General features: G+C 42.7%; 1 protein-coding gene across 6 annotated transcripts in view; it reads right to left on the bottom strand.

Moving 5' to 3' along the window:
* Positions 1-21282, bottom strand: part of LOC141264079 (uncharacterized) — a 127310-nt gene that overhangs the window by 60051 nt on the left and 45977 nt on the right. For all 6 annotated transcript variants that reach the window (XM_073676422.1, XM_073676423.1, XM_073676424.1 and 3 more), the window contains 2 exons: positions 5762-5813; positions 4425-4593 (listed from right to left, as the gene is read on the bottom strand). In XM_073676422.1, coding sequence (XP_073532523.1) covers positions 4425-4593; positions 5762-5813 — 221 coding nt within the window. The remainder of the gene's footprint in view (positions 1-4424; positions 4594-5761; positions 5814-21282) is intronic.

The raw sequence follows: 21282 nt of genomic DNA, 5'->3' as shown, positions 1-21282 counted from the left end.
CTCCGTCCCTGCATAGACTATAGAGGCCTTAACCGGATCACGGTGAAGAATAAATACCCCCTTCCGCTCATTCCCGAATTATTTGACCGTCTGAGGGGTGCTAGAATCTTCACCAAGCTGGATCTCCGTGGGGCCTATAACCTGGTTCGTATCCGTCAGGGGGATGAATGTAAGACGGCATTCAACACTCGGGACGGCCACTATGAATACCTCGTAATGCCCTTCGGTCTCTGTAATGCTCCCGCCGTCTTTCAAGAGTTGGTCAATGATATCTTCCGTGACCTTCTCTACTCCTGCGTGGTGGTATACCTGGACGACATCTTGGTCTTCTCTCCGGATCTCCCCACACACCGGAGGGACGTTCGTCAGGTCCTGCTCAGGCTCAGGCAAAACCACCTCTACGCAAAATTTCAGAAGTGCCTCTTTGAGCAGACCTCGCTTCCATTTCTGTGCTACATCATCTCTCAGACCGGTCTACGAATGGATCCTGAGAAACTTTCTGCCATCCAGAAGTGGCCCCGACCAGAGGGGTTAAAGGCTATCTAGTGGTTCCTGGGCTTCGCCAACTACTACCGCCTCTTCATTCTGCACTTCTCTTCCCGGACTGCCCCTATCTCTGCGCTCACCCGTAAGGGCGCTAATCCCAAAGAATGGCCGCCCGAGGCAGAGGAGGCCTTCCTGTCTTTGAAACAAGCTTTCTCCTCCGCTCCTGTGCTGCACCGTACGGACAGCAACAAACAATTCTTCTTAGAAGTAGACACTTCCTCCTCCGGAGCCGGAGCGGTGCTCACCCAAAAGTCGTCTTCCGGAAGAATGGTAACCTGCGGCTTCTTCTCCAAACTCTTCTCCTCATCTGAGCGCAATTATTCTATAGGAGACCGAGAATTGTTAGCCATTAAGTTGGCACTGGAGGAGTGGCGTTACCTGCTCGAGGGGGCTCTTCACCCGGTAATAATCTACACGGATCACAAAAACTTGGCTTATCTCCAGAGTGCCCAAAGACTTAACCCGGGCCAAGCCCGGTGGTCCTTGTTCTTCGCCCGCTTTGATTTCATTCTTCATTTTCGCCCGGCAGACAAAAATATCAAAGCTGATGCCTTGTCCCGATCCTTTTTGTTCTCCGATCTAGAGGAGGAGCCAAAGCACATCATCGACCCCGCCAAGGTAATGCTGGTGGCTCCCGTGGATCTTAATCGTCTTCCACCCGGTAAGACGTTCGTAACAGTACCTGATCGTGAGAAAGTCCTACACTGGGGACATTCGTCTAAGCTAGCTGGCCATGCTGGCCAGAAAAAGACCCTCCTGCTTATTAACCGGCATTACTGGTGGCCTACCCTGCACAAGGACGTAATAAACTTTGTCTCAGCCTGTGCGTCCTGCGCCCGCAACAAGGTTCCTAGACATCTGCCAGCCGGCCGCCTTCTGCCTCTTCCCATACCTGCTGCCCCATGGCAGCATATAGCCATGGACTTTATAACGGATCTCCCTGTCTCTGCTGGTTGTACGGTCATCTGGGTGGTCGCTGATAGCTTCTCTAAGATGGCTCACTTCATTCCCCTGCCGGGCCTTCCGTCTGCATCTGAATTGGCTAAAGACTTTATCCATCATATTTTCCGTCTTCATGGTCTCCCTCTCCACATCGTATCCGACCGAGGAGTTCAGTTCACCTCTCGCTTCTGGAGAGCCATGTGTAAACTGCTGGGGGTCTCCTTGGACTTCTCCTCTGCTTATCACCCACAGTCCAATGGTCAAGTAGAGCGGATCAACCAAAGTTTAACCAGTTACCTCCGGCACTTTGTTAATGCCCACCATTCCGACTGGGTGGATCTTTTACCGTGGGCCGAATTTTCCTATAACAATCACGAGAGCGTGTCTTCCTCCAAATCCCCGTTTTTTATTGTCTACGGTCAACATCCTCGGATCCCGTTTCCCGTCTCCGCCTCGGTGGATAATTCGGGGGGGTACTGTAGCGTCGGCATCCCTGCCTCCTGCTAGGCAGGGACGCCGTTCCTCTCACCTCCCTGCTCCGTCCTCGGCGTCCTCTTCCCGCGCTGCTGGCAGCGCTCTCCGCTTCCCGGGCACTGTTCTTAGGGCGCGCGCGTGCTCCCTCTCTCTTAAAGGGGCCGCGCGCGCCGTCCTAAGGAGTCCCCGGCCAATTGCCGGTGGAGCTCCCATATATAAGGCACCTCCTCCAAAATGGAGGTGCCCGAGCAAAGTTGTTGCAAAGCCTTTCACCTCTGCTTCAGCCCTTAGGTCCCGTTGCCAGTCTGTTTTCCAGCTCTGTCTATCTGCTTGCATTCCCTGAGGTCCGACAGTCTGTCTACCAGCATCCGCCAGTCTGTCTATGGACCAGTCCGCCTGCGGATCAGGAAGCACCTGCCTGATACCTGCCTGATACCTGCCTGAGACCACCTGCCAGCCTGCCGAGAGACTCGTATCCGCTCACCTGGGAGCGCTCACCTGCTACCCGCCAGCTAGCCTACCAGGAGGCTCTGCCGTCACTTTCCATGACCACCTGCCAGCCAGCCGAGAGACTCTTACCCGCTCACCTGCTACCCGCCAGTTAGCCTACCTGGAGGCTCTGCCGTCACTTGCCGTGACCACCTGCCAGCCAGCCGAGAGACTCTTACCCGTTCACCTGGGAGCGCTCACCTGCTACCCGCCTGCTAGCCTACCTGGAGGCTCTGCCGTCACTTGCCGTGACCACCTGCCAGCCAGCCGAGGGACTCTTACCCTGCTGTCACTTGCCGTGACCACCTGCCTGTCTAGAGACTCCTACCCTGCTGTCACTTGCCGTGACCACCTGCCTGTCAAGAGACTGTTCCCGTCACTTGCCGTGACCTCCTGCCTTTCTATCCAGAGACTGTCCCTGTCACTTGCCGTGAATACCTGCCCGCCTTCCCTGGGAGCCACCCGCTTCCTTACAAGGACTGCCCCTTTATATAGTAGCTCAGAGGTTCCACCTCCCAGACCCGTTACAATGTGTGTCAAATAAAATTGACATTTGTGGCTGTGGATAAAATCATGAGCTCGGGAGTATATGTGTCACGATTCCACCACGCTGTGAGTGACAGCTCAGCCGCTCTATAGGATAGGGGAGTGCTGAGCTGCCAGTATTGTGAGTAACAGCCCAATTGCACAATCTGAGGGTAGGGGCGTGCTGGGCTGACATTATTGTGATTGACAGCCCAGCTGCCTAATCTGGCTGGGCCTGCAGGGTCTTACAAGTGTCATATGTTCTGGGTGATTACCCGGCTATTTAGCTGGCTAGGCTATTATCAGACCTTGCCAGTTGTAGCTTTTAGCTCCATGGTGTGTTTGCTCTGTATTCTGATCTTTGTTGCTGGACCTTGTATTTGCCTTTTTGATAACTCATTTGGATTACCCCTTTGCCTTTGACACACTCTGACCTTAGTTACCAGACCCTGAACTTTGTCTCTAACTATCTGTTTGTATTATCCCTTTGTCTACAACGAAACCCTCCTGGTATTTGACCTCAGAGTACTCGAATTCCCCGTCACAGAGCTTGCACGTGAGAAGTGACTCAGTGTCACAATGTGCAATATAAATATTAGTAATTTCATGGGTGTTAATATAGTTTATTATTAAAAAGGTTTACAATCTTCATCATTTCCTTGTTAATAACAGTCTCATTTTTATGTAACTATACTTTGCATATAAACACCTCTATTTTGGGGGAATGGACCAGCTGTGTATGGATTCCTATTTTAATGCTCGATGAGGAAAAAGTATGTAAAGTAGCTCTCTGCATGAAGGAAAATAAACTATATCACCTATCGGAGGTAGGTACGTTATACATCAAACTCTGACCCTTCCATCAGCCAAATGACATAGGGACAGCTCCTCATGTATGGTACACTAATAAATTCAGGCCCAACAAGAAGCATTGGACTTTAAAGAAGCACTCTCATCAAAGTTTTTAACGTCTTAATTTATTGCATATATATATTATATAGTGCTGTGCACTTACAATTGGTCATTTTGCCCTTCTACCCAGCTAATTATTCTCTTTTCTCTGCTCTTTCTAGAAACAGGAAGTCTCTTGTCCCTGCAAAAATCATTCACCTCCTTCTACTACTGACCGAGCTGCTGCCTCCTCCCCCTGCCAGGGACTTTAGCAGTGACTTATGACTCATACATTGACCTTCTGTTTCTACATAGAGCTTAGAAGGATTCAGCTAGTCAGTTTTTAATCACGTGATGTCATAGACCAAATGGAAAAGAGAAGAATTAGCTGGGTAGAAGGGCAAAATTAGCAATTTTAAGTACATAGTGCTATATAATATAACATCTATGTGGCTACCAAAACTTCAACAAATAACAGCAACAGTATAAATAGTATAAAGATGATAATAATGAGAACAGGAACCCAATGCATCAATACAGCCTAACTATCTGCGTACCAGAATGTCATTAGGAATGCTCTTTGCACGGTTGTCTCTGGAGGACTCAGTGGATTTAAGATGGCTGGGGATCCATCGCTTTGAACTTTCATCCTTTGTTTCTCTATTTGTAAATTTTCTTTCAAACTCCTCTTCTTCATCTGTGGATGTTCTGCTAAAGTCAGGGTATCTGAAAGAAAAACGATTAGTAGGTAGAATAAGTTGAATGGGTGATACAACGCAATTGCCATGTACAGGTCACAACAAGATATTCTCTGTATTTCTAAACTATTTTTGCAGCAGACAGGCATGGCTAAATACTGCACAGCATGACCATGTTTAGTAATGAAAACTAAATACATATAGGAGCTGATCTGCAGTACCCAAGAATGGCCACTAAATGGTGTATAGAGCTGCACTAACTATTCAACTCCATTTATATATGGCTGCTGCTGAGGCTGATAACAAAGGACCGGTAGAGGTGCAAGGTGGCAAAAGCCCAAGGATATTATATTGATTACCTTTTCTTAAAGAGGTATTCCCATCTCTAAGATCCTATACCAATATGTAGTAGACATAATAATAATATAAGCAAATACCTCCAATTAGAAATGACGTATAGTTCTTCTAATTCGCTAAGTCACTTATCCTATGCTCCTACACCAACTGATACTCCAGTTCATTTTTTTCAGTTTGTATTCAGAATTAGCCAATCACATTTAAACTCATGTTAAATAGTAGTCAGGACACAGCTCATTTGCAGTGATTCTGATTAACTTCATTTAAACTTTAGCTCTTCAAAGTTTTGGAATGGCCCAGTCAGAGCCTTGACCTGAATCCAAATGAAAATCTGTGGGTTGACCTGAAGAGGGCGCTGTACACAAGCGATGCCCTCACAATCTGACAGATTTGGAGCACTACTACAAGGAAGAGTGGGCAAACATTGCTAATTGTAGACGTGCCATGCTGATAGACCCATAAATACTGAATGCTGTGATAGATTCAAAGGGCACTTCCACAAAGTATTAATTTAAGTGTGTGCATATTTATGCAATCGTATTTCAATTCATTATTTTTCTTTTTCCACCCCAAAAAAAATTCTGTTTATTTTTCAATGAATTTGTACAAATTATGGGCGACATTAAAGGCGGAAAAAGTTCTTAAATTATTCTTCTTGGTATGATTTATTTCACATGACAGAAACCTGGCATTTTAACAAAGGTGTGTAGACTTTTTATATCCACAGTAATTGTCGTGGAATACCTTTTTAAGGAACACTTTTCTCTACTCCTTAGTATAATATTTTTGCAAGACTAAATTTTAAAAGAGAGTACTTAAAAAATGTCTGTAAATTATACCTTCCAGAGCTACTCCTACTTCGTGTAAACCTTCTGGTTTTGAGACTGGAATCTGTTAGAAAAAAAAAAGAAAAAGAAAACTATATACAGACACACAGTGTGTGAAATAAGTATTGAACAGGTCACAAATTTTCTAATATATTTCTAAAGGTGCTCTTGACATGAAATTCTGATCAGATGTCGGTAACAACCTGTCCAATCCACTCAGGCAAAGAAATCACACCATAGATGTCCATAAATGAAATTATGTGTAATAATGAGAAATGGAAATGACACAGGGAAAAAGTATTGGACACATGAAGAAAGAGAGGTGCATGGAATCCATGAAAAGTCATGACACCAGCTGAAATCTATCAGTACCGTATTTTTTGGACTATAAGATGCACCGGACCATACGAAGCACCTAGGTTTTAGAGGAGGAAAATAGAAAAAAATGTAAGTAAAAAATGTGTTCACACTGGTATAGGGGTAATGTCCCCCAATTCTGGCAATATCCCCCATCCTGGCATATATGCCCCCATCCCCATCCTGGTATGCCTGGCATCCCTCCATCCTGGTATGCATGGCACCCCTCATCCTTATCCTGGTATGCATGGCACCCCTCATACCTATCCTGGTATGCATGGCACCCCTCATTCCTGTCCTGTATGCATGGCACCCCTCATCCCTGTCCTGGTATGCATCGCACCCCTAATCACTATCCTGGTATGCATGGCACCCCTCATCCCTATCCTGGTATGCATGGCACCCCTCATCCCTATCCTGGTATGCATGGCACCCCTCATCCCTATCCTGGTATGCATGGCACCCCTCATCCCTATCCTGGTATGCATGGCACCCCTCATCCCTATCCTGGTATGCATGGCACCCCTCATCCCTATTCTGGTATGCATGGCACCCCTCATCCCTATTCTGGTATGCATGGCACCCCTAATCCTTATCCTGGAATGTATGGCCCCCTCAGCCTTATCCTGGTATGTATGGCCCCCTCCCCTTTATTATGTTATGTATGCCCCCTCATCCTTCTCTTAGCATGCATGGTCCCCATCATGCTGCACATAAAAAAATAAACACTCCTACTCAACTTTCTTCTCTCCTGCAGTGCTGTGTCCTGTCTGCCCGCACAGATCTTGCCATGTGAGCCGCGCATGGTGTCACTACCATGCGCGGCTCACAAGGAGAGATCAGCTGCCGGAAGTCACTGCGCCTCACACCGGGACTGTGTGCACGGGGAGCAATGACTTCATGATCCTTAATAGCCGGCACACAGCGTAGCCGCAGCGCGGCTCCTGCTGCTGCCAGGCGATCGCATGTGCCCGCTATTAAAGGGCATGAATATTCACCCCTCTCCACGCCCATGGGCGTGGAGAGAGGTTGAATATTCATGCCCCTTAACAGTGGGCACAGGCGATTCTGGCAGCAGCAGGAGCCGCGCTGCGGCTACACTGTGTGCTGCTATTAAGGAGCATGAATATTCAGTGCTCCCCACGACCCATGGGCGTGGGGAGCAGTAAATATTCATTTTCTTTAGCAGCGGGGACAGTGTAGGCTGCAGCAGGCGGCTGCTGCTTCCTGTGCCCCGCTCCTCCGCTGATACTGCTCCCCCCACACATCATATACAGTACAGACCAAAAGTTTGGACACACCATCTCATTTAAAGATTTTTCTGTCACCGGAAATGGTTTTCACTTCACAGGTGTGCCCTGTCAGGTTTAATAAGTGGGATTTCTTGCCTTATAAATGGGGTTGGGACCATCAGTTGTGTTGTGCAGAAATCTGGTGGAAACACAGCTGATAGTCCTACTGAATAGACTGTTAGAATTTGTATTATGGCAAGAAAAAAGCAGCTAAGTAAAGAAAAACGAGTGGCCATCATTATTTTAAGAAATGTAGGTCAGTCAGTGCGAAAAATTGGGAAAACTTTGAAAGTGTCCCCAAGTGCAGTTGCAAAAACCATCAAGTGCTACAAAGAAACTGGCTCACATGAGGACCGCCCCAGGAAAGGAAGACCAAGAGTCACCTCTGCTTCTGAGGATAAGTTTATATGAGTCACCAGCCTCAGAAATTGCAGGTCAACAGCAGCTCAGATTAGAGATCAGGTCAATGCCACACAGAGTTTTAGCAGCAGACACATCTCTTCAACAACTGTTAAGAGGAGACTTTGTGCAGCAGGCCTTCATGGTAAAATAGCTGCTAGGAAACCACTGCTAAGGACAGGCAACAAGCAGAAGAGACTTGTTTGGGCTAAAGAACACAAGGAATGGACATTAAACCAGTGGAAATCTGTGCTTTCGTCTGATGAGTCTAAATTTGAGATCTTTGGTTCCAACCACCGTGACTTTGTGCGACACTGAAAAGGTGAACGGATGGACTCTACATGCCTGGTTCTCACCGTGAAGCATGGAGGAGGAGGTGTGATGGTGTGGGGGTGCTTTGCTGGTGACACTGTTGGGGATTTATTCAAAATTGAAGACATACTGAACCAGCATGGCTACCACAGCATCTTGCAGCGGCATGCTATTCCATCCGGTTTGCGTTTAGTTGGACCATCATTTATTTTTCAACAGGACAATGACCCCAAACACACCTCCAGGCTGTGTAAGGGCTGTTTGACCAAAAGGGAGAGTGATGGGGTGCAACGCCAGATGACCTGGCCTCCACAGTCACCAGACCTGAACCCAATCGAGATGGTTGGGGTGAGCTGGACCGCAGAGTGAAGGCAAAAGGGCCAACAAGTGCCAAGCATCTCTGGGAACTCCTTCAAGATTGTTGGAAGACCATTTCTGGTGACTACCTCTTGAAGCTCATCAAGAGAATGCCAAGAGTGTGCAAAGCAGTCATCAAAGCAAAAGGTGGCTACTTTGAAGAACCTAGAATATAAGACATGTTTTCAGTTGTTTCACACTTTTTTGTTAAGTATATAATTCCACATGTGTTAATTCATAATTTTGATGCCTTCAGTGTGAATGTACAATTTTCATAGTCATGAAAATACAGAAAAATCTTTAAATGAGGTGTGTCCAAACTTTTGGTCTGTACTGTATATATACACCCCCTCCTCCCCCAACATTCGGACTGTAAGACGCACCCCCCATTTTCATCCAATATTTTGGACGAAAAAAGTGCGTCTTATAGTCCGAAAAATACGGTAATTAGAAAGCAATCCTGCCACTAAATGAAAAATACTATCAGCTGGTTCAACTGGTGGCCTATAAAGAGGGGTCTCATTACTAAGGTGCCACACAAGAAACACCCCATGATGGGTAAAACCAGTGAGCTGTGTCAAGATCTTCACAACCTAATTGTTGCAAAACATACTGATGGCATTGGTTACAGTAGAATTTCTAAACTGCTGAAGTTTCCAGTGAGCACTGTTGGTGCCATAATCCAGAAGTGGAAAGAACATAATTTCACCATAAACCGGTCACAACCAGGTGCCCACCACAAGATTTCAGACAGAGAAGTAAAAAAAAATATTAGAAGAGTTGTCCAAGAGCCAAGGACCATATGTGGACTGCTACACAAAGACCTGGAATCAGCAGGTACAATTGTTTCAAAGAAAACTATAAGCAATGCACTCAACCTCCATGCCTGTATGCACGCTCACTACGCAAGACTCCACTGCTGAACAAAAAACATATATTTAGAAGCGTTTACAGCTTGCTCAACAAAATTTAGACAAGCCTGAGAAATACTGGGAGAATATAGTCTGGTCAGATGGGATTAAAATTGAACTCTTTGGGTGCCATAATACACACCATGTTTGGAGGCCAAAAGGCACTGCAGACCACCCTAAAAACACCATACCAACAGTTACATTTGGAGGTGAGAACATCATGATGTAGGGCTGATTTTCAGCATATGGCACTGGCAAACTTCACAAAATTGAAAGAAGGATGAATGGACAAATATACGGAGATACTCTTGATAAAAATCTGATGCCATCTACCAGGATGAAGAAGATGAAACAAATTTTGACATTTCACCAAGACAATGATCCCAAACACACAGCCAAGGAAAATCTCAATTGGATTCAGAGAAAGAAAATAAAGCTGCTAGAATGGCCGAGCCATGATCTGAATCCAATATAAAGTTTATGGAAGGAACTAGAGCTCAGAGTTCATAGAGGGAGCCCACAGGACCTTCAAGATTTGTAGAGTGTTTGTGTGGAAGAATGGGCCAAAATCACACCTGAGCAATGCATGTGACTAGTTTCTCCATACAGGAGGCTCTTGAAGCTGTCATCACCAACAAAGGCTTTTGTATGAAGTATTAATTAAATTTCACTAAGTGTGTTCAATACTTTTACCCTGTGTCATTTCTCTTTATTACACACATATGTGTATATATATATATATATATATATACATATATACGTTTATGTATAATTTTCCAACAACAATTGTTTTGAAGCAAAAGAAAGCATAAAATATAAAGGATTGTGACACACACTAGTGATTTTTACTCCTCTGCATATCTAAAGTAAAGCGCCAAAAGATTTACAGCAATTATTTTATGGTCACATGATACCTGAAAAAGCAGCAGAGGAGGAGAGCTGGATCACAGAGATATTCGATGTCTATAAACTTCTATTTGTGAGTTCATTTACAAAGGCTAAAATGTGCGCAGTCTTAGGTCTCCTGATTGTCCCACACTGCTACTATAGCTGTATGGATGAGGATTTCAGATTCTGATAAGGAGTTGCATGTCGACAGTAACAATCCTGTGTTCAAAATAAATTTTTATTCTGCAGTTTTGCATATACAGATGAGACAGAATACGTCCGGCGAGGCGTCTCTTCCCCTGGGCTAGTCATGCCTCGGAAACTATAATTAACTATAATTAACTTATAATTAACTATAATTAAGCCTCACTGGCTATAACTGACAGCCTGCATTCAATCTCTGCTATGGCACGACCGCTGGAAACCTCAAGCATGTGAGCAAGTGCAACATAGAACACCTTATCAGAATACATCCGCATCCATAGCGATATAGCAGTGGTTTGGGACAAATAACAAAAGAGTGTGGAAAAAATAATTAACATAAATAAATAAAAATAGAACATCCCCCTGACCACCAATGCAACAAATTTAGTTTAAAAAAAAACAATCTTTAAAGAGAACCCGTCAAGTCCAGATTCCCTATGTAAGCAAAAGCAGGACATATTAGAGGGGATCTTTAGCATTCAGAGCTTGTGTATATCATAGGTAGAGGTCCTAGGTGAAAGGCGCCTCACTTCTTTCCAGTCATCGGAGCAGCGCGCAGCACTGAGCAGTCAAGACTGTTCTCCAATCATGCCCACTGTTCAGCTGATTGACGCCAGAGCCGCTTCCGATGAGCATCTCTCCTCTGGTGGCTAAGCTGAGGTGTCTCTCAGGGGGCGACAAAATGCTGAAGCTCTTGATTTTTTTTTTCATTTCTTAGTAGTGTGTACTGATATGTAAATAACTAGGGGAAGCTTTTAATTCTGACCCAATACCTGCTGAGCGCAGGTGTCTTCTACCGCTGTCTGTCCTTTCTGCAGGTAGTTCTCTCAGTTGTGCTCCCAGATATGAAGCCTCAATGTTCATCTTCTACTGACCATGTGCTGAAAGCTGCGCCCCCAGTGAAGAGCTCCGTGCTGCTTACACTGTGCATAGTGGCATTGCTTGTGATGGCAAATTTTGGGCTGGCAGCAAACCTACTACATTATCTTAAAGAAGTTGTGCATTACTTTATATTATTCCCCCAATATATCCCCCGGGGCCCCTAAGACTTTTTGTAAATACCTTCAACAACCTTCATGACAAGTGAGGCAAGACTCAGCTCTGGGGTCGCTTTCTCAATGAATGGGGAAAGGCAGAGCGCGCGGTGGATGCCGGGTGTGACACGGGGGGGTAACCCTGCCCACAACCTGGCATCCACCTTGGAACCAGGAAGACAAAGACCCCCGGCTGCTGCCAACACTTGTCGTGACATCAGCGGATGTGGCCGCCCTTTGTCTGAGCTGAAATGTTCATTCTGCCTCTTAGGTCTATGCCTCTACTACGGGTTCAGTCTCTCTGTCCTTATCCATATGTATGTCACTTGACAAATGGTAAGGTTTTAATATTAGAGTTAGGACTGTCCCATAAGGGTTACCGTGACGTGGTGGGATGGCTTTTACATTATTTTGATTAAAATTATGTTAACTAAATACCCTTTATTATTTATCATTATTTTTGCACTGTGCGATTTATCCATTTACTTCCAGTTATTTGGGTATTTTGCTTGTTTTTGGTTTTTCTCTGTCTAGTGGCCTTGTGTGAACATGCATTTACATTTTGCATGCACATCAATTTACATTTCAGTTCAGACTCCCAGGTTTTTAATTATCTTAAAGAAGTTGTGCATTACTTTATATTATTCCCCCAATGTATCCCCCCGGGGCCCCTAAGACTTTTTGTAAATACCTTCAACAACCTTCACGATAAGTGAGGCGTGATTCAGCTCTGGGGTCCCCGTGGTGGCTGCTGGGTTGTGGGCGGGGTTACCCCCCACGTCACACCCAGCATCCACCGCGCGCTTTCTCAATAAATGGGGAGAGGCAGAGCGCGCGGTGGATGCCGGGTGTGACGCGGGGGGTAACCCCGCCCACAACCTGGCATCCACCGTGGAACCAGGAAGACAAAGACCCCCGGCTGCTGCCAGCACTTGTCGTGACATCAGCGGATGTCAGAGCCGGCTGCAGCCGGGGGTCACGTGATGCATGCGAGCGGCCAGTGTTAGCGCAGGCATTATCTGCAACGGAAGGTATTTACAAAAAGTCGTAGGGGCCTCGAGGGGATACATTGGGGTGTAATATAAAGTATTGGACAACCCCTTTAAGTCAGCAGGTTTTCACAACACAGGAAGACTTCAGACACACACTTCAGCAGGTTATTACATTGCAATAAAACTCTGAATGTGAGGCTGAAGTCTTCCTGCACTGTGATAATCTGCTGAATGTAGAGAAAAGAAGGGTAGAGGACAAGAGTACATACGTGAAGCTGAAGGGTACTGATGAGAAGGGAGTTATGGAGTTGCTCACAGGGCTGTGGAGTCGGAGTCGTGGAGTTGGAGCCCATTTTGGTGTAGTCGGAGTCAGTATAAAATGGACTGACTCCAACTCCTAAAATATATAATAAATTGGGTACAGTAGTTCAATGCAGTTTTTGGGGAATATTTTTTCATAAGAATTTGGGAAAGTTATGAAATGTCCTATAAATCTCCATCCTATAGCTGATCTAAGGGTCTAGACTTTTAGCTGAGATGAATCTGTGCTACAGTACAGTAAATTTATCACTTAAACATGAGCCATTTATGAGGGAGTCGGAGTCGTGGAGTCGGAGTTGGTGTCATGGAAACTGAGGAGTCGGAGGTTTGGCTTGTGTTGTGATTGTCACAATTCCAATAATGGTCCACGAATAAGGCATTGGTAAGCGTTTGAAACAGAAAAACAAATTGATAAATAAACAGCAGATTAACCCCTTAGTGATGGAGCCAATTATGTCCTTAATGACTGGGCCAAATTTTACAATTCTGACCACTGTCACTTTATGAGGTAATAACTCTTGAACGCTTCAACGGATCCCCCTGATTCTGAGAATGTTTTTTTCGTGACATATTGTACTTCATGATAGTGGTAAAATTTCTTTGATATGATTGAATGGAAATTTGGCAAAAATGTAGAAAATTTTGCAATTTTCAAACTTTGAATTCTTATACCTGTATATCACAGAGTTATGCCACACAAAATAGTTAATAAATAACATTTCTCACATGTCTACTTTACAACAGCACAATTTTTCAAAAAAACTTTTTTTTTTGTTAGTAAGTTATAAGGGTTAAAAGTTGACCAGCGATTTCTAATTTTTCCAACAAATTTACAAAAAAAATTTTTAGGGACCACATCACATTTGAAGTGTCTTTGAGGGGTCTACTGTGACTTCCGGGCGCCAAGCAGATGAAAACCCATTTTATAAAAACACATTTCTCTGCAAGCAGACCTCTACTATGGGCCACACAGGTACAGTACAGACCAAAAGTTTGGACACACCTTCTCATTTAAAGGTTTTTATATATTTTCATGACTATGAAAATTGCACATTCACACTGAAGACATCAAAACTATGAATTACCACATGTGGAATTATATACTTAACAAAAAAGTGTGAAACAACTGAAAATATGTCTTAAATTCTAGGTTCTTCAAAGTAGCCACCTTTTGCTTTGATCACTGCTTTGCACACTCTTGGCATTCTCTTGATGAGCTTCAAGAGGTAGTCACCGGAAATGGTTTTCACTTCACAGGTGTGCCCTGTCAGGTTTAATAAGTGGGATTTCTCGCCTTATAAATGGGGTTGGGACCATGAGTTGTGTTGTGCAGAAGTCTAGTGGATACACAGCTGATAGTCCTACTGAATAGACTGTTAGAATTTGTATTATGGCAAGAAAAAAGCAGGTAAGTAAAGAAAAAGGAGTGGCCATCATTACTTTAAGAAATGAAGGTCAGTCAGTGCGAAAAATTGGGAAAACTTTGAAAAAGTGTCCCCAAGTGCAGTTGCAAAAACCATCAAGAAACTGGCTCACATGAGGACCGCCCCAGGAAAGGAAGACCTCTGCTTCTGAGGATAAGTTTATCCGAGTCACCAGCCTCAGAAATCGCAGGTTAACAGCAGCTCAGATTAGAGACCAGGTCAATGCCACACAGAGTCCTAGCAGCAGACACATCTCTTCAACAACTGTTAAGAGGAGACTTTGTGCAGCAGGCCTTCATGGTAAAATAGCTACTAGGAAACCACTGCTAAGGGCAGGCAACAAGCAGAAGAGACTTGTTTGGGCTAAAGAACACAAGGAATGGACATTAGACCAGTGGAAATCTGTGCTTTCGTCTGATGAGTTCAAATTTGAGATCTTTGGTTCCAACCACCATGTCTTTGTGCGACGCAGAAAAGGTGAACGGATGGACTCTACATGCCTGGTTCCCACCGTGAAGCATGGAGGAGGAGGTGTGGTGATGTGGCGGTGCTTTGCTGGTGACACTGTTGGGGATTTATTTAAAATTGAAGGCATACTGAACCAGCATGGCTACCACAGCATCTTGCAGCGGCATGCTATTCCATCCGGTTTGCGTTTAGTTGGACCATCATTTATTTTTCAACAGGATAATGACCCCAAACACACCTCCAGGCTGTGTAAGGGCTATTTGACCAAGAAGGAGAGTGATGGAGTGCTACGCCAGATGACTTGGCCTCCACAGTCACCAGACCTGAACCCAATCGAGATGGTTTGGGGTGAGCTGGACCGCAGAGTGAAGGCAAAAGGGCCAACAAGTACTAAGCATCTCTGGGAACTCCTTCAAGATTGTTGGAAGACCATTTCCGGTGACTACCTCTTGAAGCTCATCAAGAGAATGCCAAGAGTGTGCAAAGCAGTCATCAAAGCAAAAGGTGGCTACTTTGAAGAACCTAGAATATAAGACATATTTTCAATTGTTTCACACTTTTTTGTTAAGTATATAATTCCACATGTGTTAATTCATAGCTTTGATGCCTTCAGTGTGAATGTACAATTTTCATAGTCATGAAAATACAGAAAAATCTTTAAATGAGAAGGTGTGTCCAAACTTTTGGTCTGTACTGTATGTATAGATTTACTTTTCTATAACCTGTATGCCCATATTAGAGGTATATTATCTCCCAGGGGGTGACAGATTCCCTTTAAATAATAATATAACTCCAAAAACAATGTGAGAATTCTACAGGGTTTTCAAACCACAGTAGAGTTCCGAGAACAATAGGAGAATTCTACAACATTATTTAAAAAACAATATAATTCCAAGAACAATGGGAGAATTCTACTGGGTTTTCAAACTACAATAGAATTCCAAAAACAATGGGAGAGTTTTACAACGTTATTTAAATAACAATAGAATTCAGAGAATAATGAGAGAGATGTACCATATTAGGTTTTCAAACTACAATCTGCAAATTACAGAATAAAAGAGGACTTGTACTCTATAGCGCCACCTATTGGAAGCAGCAATCCTACAAGTCACAATCAACCATTTAAAGAGTCGTGCAATATGACTTAGGATAAAAGCCAAATCATAATCTCAATTTGCAGACACGGTGTTTCAGGCTGTTGGCCCTCGTCAGTGCAAAGTATGAGTTCTGATTTGGCTAGGTGAGAGGCTCTGGACTGAGGTCTAAGGTGTAGCGTTTCTCCTTATGGAGAGTGACACACCATCTCTGGCACGTCAAGGTAAGGAGGCTTATTCGCTATGCAATGCTCCTCTGGGAAATTTAATATGCAAATTGCCTCTTCAGAATAAAAGAGGACTTGTACTCTATAGCGCCACCTATTGGAAGCAGCAATCCTACAAGTCACAATCAACCATTTAACGAGTCGTGCAATATGACTTAGGATAAAAGCCAAATCAGAATCTCAATTTGCAGACACGGTGTTTCGGGCTGTTGGCCCTCGTCAGTGCAAAGTATGAGTTCTGATTTGGCTAGGTGAGAGGCCAAATCAGACATGCAAGACATATGTGAAACCATTGTGACAAAGTCACTGGCAGAGTGTCGGAGGGGATATATGTTTCACTGAGGCTATTAGCTTCAGTGATGTGATGCTGGAAGTCTTCTCCTGTATGGTATGTGCTGAGAGGGTTAATCAGCCATATTTAAATGGGCCAGTTTGAGTGAACGACCATAGTGCAGGTGGGAGGTCGTTCACCATATGTACACCCCAGGGTGTGGTCTTGGGTTTAAATACTCATCCTGCTGTGGCATTCGGTGTTCAGTAGGTCTGGAGAGAGTAACTACAGATCTGTTTCTGTGGAGCTATCCTGAACCACATGGAGTTGCTGAACTCTGAGCAGGCGGATCCTTGCTACCACAAAGACTGTGTGCTTTTGTGTTACAATTTTGCTTTGTTTTCCCTGTTTTGCCCAAAGGCCGTGTTTTCTTTTATGGACTCAGTGTTGGTTTATGCTGCATTTTAATAAACCAACCAGAAGTTTTAAAGAGACAGCGTACCTGTGTCCAGGGCTGTGGAGTCGGTAAGCCAAACCTCTGACTCAGACTCCAACTCCGACTCCTCAATTTCTATGACACCAACTCCGACTCCCTCATACATGGCTCATGTTTAAGTGATGACTTTACTGAAGCACAGATTCATCTCAGCTAAAAGTCTAGACCCTTAGATCAGGAATTTGACAGACATTTATAGGACATTTCATAACTTTCCCAAATTCTTATGAAAAAAATATTCCCACAAACTGCATTGAACTACTGTGCCCAATTTATTATATATTTTAGGAGTTGGAGTCAGTCCATTTTATACCGACTCTGATTCCGACTCCACCAAAATGGACACCGACTCCGACTCCACAGCCATGCCTGTGTCTACCTCCGTGTGCAGCTGAGTGAGTGACCTACCACACCATATTAACAAGAATTTCAAATGTAACAGTGGGGGGAGGTGAATTATTCAGGAATAGTTTACCTAAGACACTGGCAGTGCATTGAGTTTGTAGGCCACTATTTTCACACTATGGTCTGCCATTCAGTTGCTCAGGGATTGTTCAATTTCACACCTCCGTGGGCCACAGGTATTGTTCAATCTCACACCTAGCTCAGCCAATGTTTAAATTGTACACATCACTATTTTAACTAAACTGTACTATTCCAAACTGCCATCTCAGGTGACCAAGACAAGATGGTAAAATCACAAAAATAAAGGAGTTTCCCATACTGCCGTACTTACTTTTTTTATTAAAAACGCAGCAAAACCTGATAGCTATGTTCACACTAGGAGTTTTTTCACTACCCATTACTTTCAATGAGTGAAAAACGCTGAAAAAACGCAGAAAAAAAGCTGAAAGTGACCTGCTCTATTTTGCAAAAGAAAAAAACATGCAAAGAACAAAATACTGATGACACAAAAACTAATGTGTGTGCATGAGATTTCTGAAATCTCATAGACTTTACTGATACTGTAAAAAGCAGCTGAAAATTTGCATTAAAAAAGCATTTAAAAAAAGCCTAGTGTGAACATGGCCTAAAGGGTATTCAAACCACAGTAGAGTTCTGAGAACCAAAGGACAATGCGACAAGATTATTTAAAAAACAATATGATTCTGAGAACAATGGGGGAATTCTATTGGGCTTTTAAACTACAGTAGAATTCCGAGAACAATGGGAGAGTTTTACTGGGTTTTCAAACTACAGTAGAATTCTGAGAATAATGGGAGAGTTCCACAACGTTATTTAAATAACAATAGAATTAGGAGTATAATTTGAGAGAGTTCTACAGGTTATTTAAATAACAATAGAATTCCGAGAACAATGTGAGAGATCCACAGGGTTTTCATACTACAGTAAAATTCCAAGAACAATGGGTAAGTTCTACTGGGTTATTTAAATATTAATAGACTTCTGAGAACAATGGGGGAGTTCTAAAGCGTATTCACACCACAGTAGAGTTCCGAGAACAAAAGGAGTATTCTACAAGATTATTTAAAAAAAACAATAGAATTTCGAGAACAATGAGAGAGTTCTACAGGGTTATTTAAATAACAATAGAATTCTAAGAAAAATAAAAGAGTTCTACAGGTTAAATTAAATAACAATAGAATTCCAAGAACAATTGGAGAGTTCCTCTGGGTTTTCAAACTACAGTATAATTTTGTAAACCATGGGAGAGTTCTACTGGGATTTCAAACAATAGTAGAATTCCAAAAACAATGGGAGAGTTCTAAAGGGGTGTTTAAAAAAAACTAAATTCTGAGAACAATGAGAGCGTTCTACTGGGTTTTTAAACTACAGTAGAATTACGAGAACAATGGGAGAGTTCAACAACGTTATTTAAATACTAGAGTTCCGAAACATTAGATTTCAAAAACAATGGGATAGTTCTACTGGATTATTTAAATATTTATAGAATTCCAAAAACAATGGGAGAGTTCTAAAGGGTATTCAAACCACAGTACAGTCTCGGGAACAATAGGAAGGTTCTACAGGATTATTTAAATAACAATAGCATTCTTAAAACAATGGGAGAGTTCTACAGCGTTATTTAAATAATAATAGAACTCCGAGAACAATGTGAGCGTTCTCAAGGTTTTCAAACTACAGTAGAATTCCAAGAACAATAGGAGAGTTCCCCTGGGTTTTCAAGCTACAGTACAATTCCATGAACAATGGGAGAGTTCTACAGATCATTTAAATAATAATAGAACTTCAAGAACAATGTGAGAGTTCTGTAGAGTTTTCAAACTACAGTAGAATTCCGAGAACAATAGTAGAGTTCCCCTGGGTTTTCAAGCTACAGTACAATTCCATGAACAATGGGAGAGTTCTACAGATTATTTAAATAATAATAGAACTCCAAGAACAATGTGAGAGTTCTGTAGGATTTTCAAACTACAGTAGAATTCCGAGAAAAATAGGAGAGTTCCCCTGGGTTTTCAAACTACAGTACAATTCCGTGAACAATGGGAGAGTTCTACTGGATTATTTAAATATTAATATAATTCAGACAACAATAGGAGAGTTCTAAAAGGTATTCAAACCACAGTAGAGTTCCGAGAACAATGAGAGAATTCTACAACATTATTTAAAAAAACAATATAATTCCAAGTACAATGGAAGAATTCTACTGGGTTTTCAAACTACAATAGAATTCGAAGAAAAATGGGAGAGTTTTACAAGGTTATTTAAATAACAATAGAATTCAGAGAACAATGGGAGAGTTGTTCTGGGTTTTCAAACTACAGTAGAACAATGGGAGAGTTCTAAAGGGTTAATTAAAAAAGCAATAGAATTCTGAGAACAATGGGAGAATTCTACAAAGTTATTTAGATAACAATAGAATTCCGAGGACAATAGAAGAGTTCTACTTGGGTTTCAAACTAAAGTAGAATTCCAAGAACAATGGGAGAGTTCTACTGGGTTTTGAAACTACAGTAGAATTCCGAGAACAATGGGAGAGTTCTACAGCATTATATAAATAATAGAGTTCAGAAAACAATGGGCGAGATCTACAGGGTTATTTAAATAATAAAATTCCAAAAATAATCAGAGAGTTTTACAGGATTTTCAAACTACAGTAGAATTTCGAGAAAAATGGAAGAATTCCACAGCGTTATTTAAACAACAATAGAATGCCGAGAACAATGGGGGAGTTCTACATCGTTATTTAAATAACAATAGAATTCTGAGAACAATGGGAGAGTTCCACTGGGTTTTCAAACTACAGTAGAATTCCGAGAACAATGGGAGAGTTCTACTGAGTTTTCAAACTACAGTAGAATTCCGAGAATAATGATTCTGAGATGGTTTTTTCGTGACATAATGTACTTCATGATTGTGGTAAAATTTCTTCGATATCACTTGCGTTTATTTGTGAAAAAAAATGGAAATTTGGCGAAAATTTTGAAAATTTAGCAATTTTCAAAATTTGAATTTTTATGCCCTTAAATCAGAGAGATATGTCACATAAAAGAGTTAATAAATAACATTTCCCACATGTCTACTTTACATCAGCACAATTTTGGAACCAAAATTTTTTTTTGTTAGGGAGCTATAAGGGTTAAAAGTTGACCAGCGATTTCTCATTTTTCCAACAAAATTTACAAAATCATTTTTTTAGGGACCACATCACATTTGAAGTCACTTTGAGAGGACTTTATGACAGAAAATACCCAAAAGTGACACCATTCTAAAAACTGCACCCCTCAAGGTGCTCAAAACCACATTCAATAAGTTTATTAACCCTTCAGGTGCTTCACAGGAATTTTTGGAATGTGGAAGAAAAAAATTAACATTTAACTTTTTTCACAAAAATGTTACTTTAGACCCAATTTTTTTTATTTTCACAGGGGTAACAAGAAAAAATGGACCCCAAAATTTGTTGTGCAATTTTTCCTGGGCACGCAGATACCCCATATGTGGGGAAAAACACTGTTTGGGCGCACGGCAGGGCTCGGAAGGGAAGGCGCGCCATTTGACTTTTTGATTGTAAAATTTGCTTGAATAATTAGCGGACGCTATGTTGCGTTTGGAGAGCCCCTGTGTGCCCAAACATTGGAGCTCCCCCACAAGTGACCCCATTTTGGAAACTAGATCCCCCAAGGCACCTATCTAGATGCATAGTGAGCACTGGGAACCCCCAGGTGCTTCACAAATTGATTCGTAAAAATGAAAAATGACAATCAGCTGACACCCAGCGGCGATCGCGCCCGCACAGCTTGTGTGCGCGCGCAATCGCCATGACGTACTAATATGGGTCTGGCTCTTAAGTCCCAGGGCACAGACGCGTATTAGTACGTCAAATGTTGTTAAGGGGTTAAATAACAATAGAATTCTGAGTACAATTTGAAAGTTCTACAGGTTTATGTAAATAACAATATAATTCCAAGACCAATATGAGAGTTGCCATGGGTTTTCAAACTACAATTAAATTCTGTGAACAATGGGAGATTTCTACTTGATTATCTAAATATTAATGGAATTC

This window comes from Phyllobates terribilis, unplaced genomic scaffold, assembly GCF_046119375.1.
Source record: "Phyllobates terribilis strain yellow unplaced genomic scaffold, ASM4611937v1 Scaffold_1__5_contigs__length_1240528914, whole genome shotgun sequence".
Classification (NCBI taxonomy): Eukaryota; Metazoa; Chordata; class Amphibia; order Anura; family Dendrobatidae; genus Phyllobates; species Phyllobates terribilis.
The sequence above is the reverse complement of the archived record's forward strand: the minus strand, read 5'-3'. Positions and strand labels throughout refer to the sequence as shown.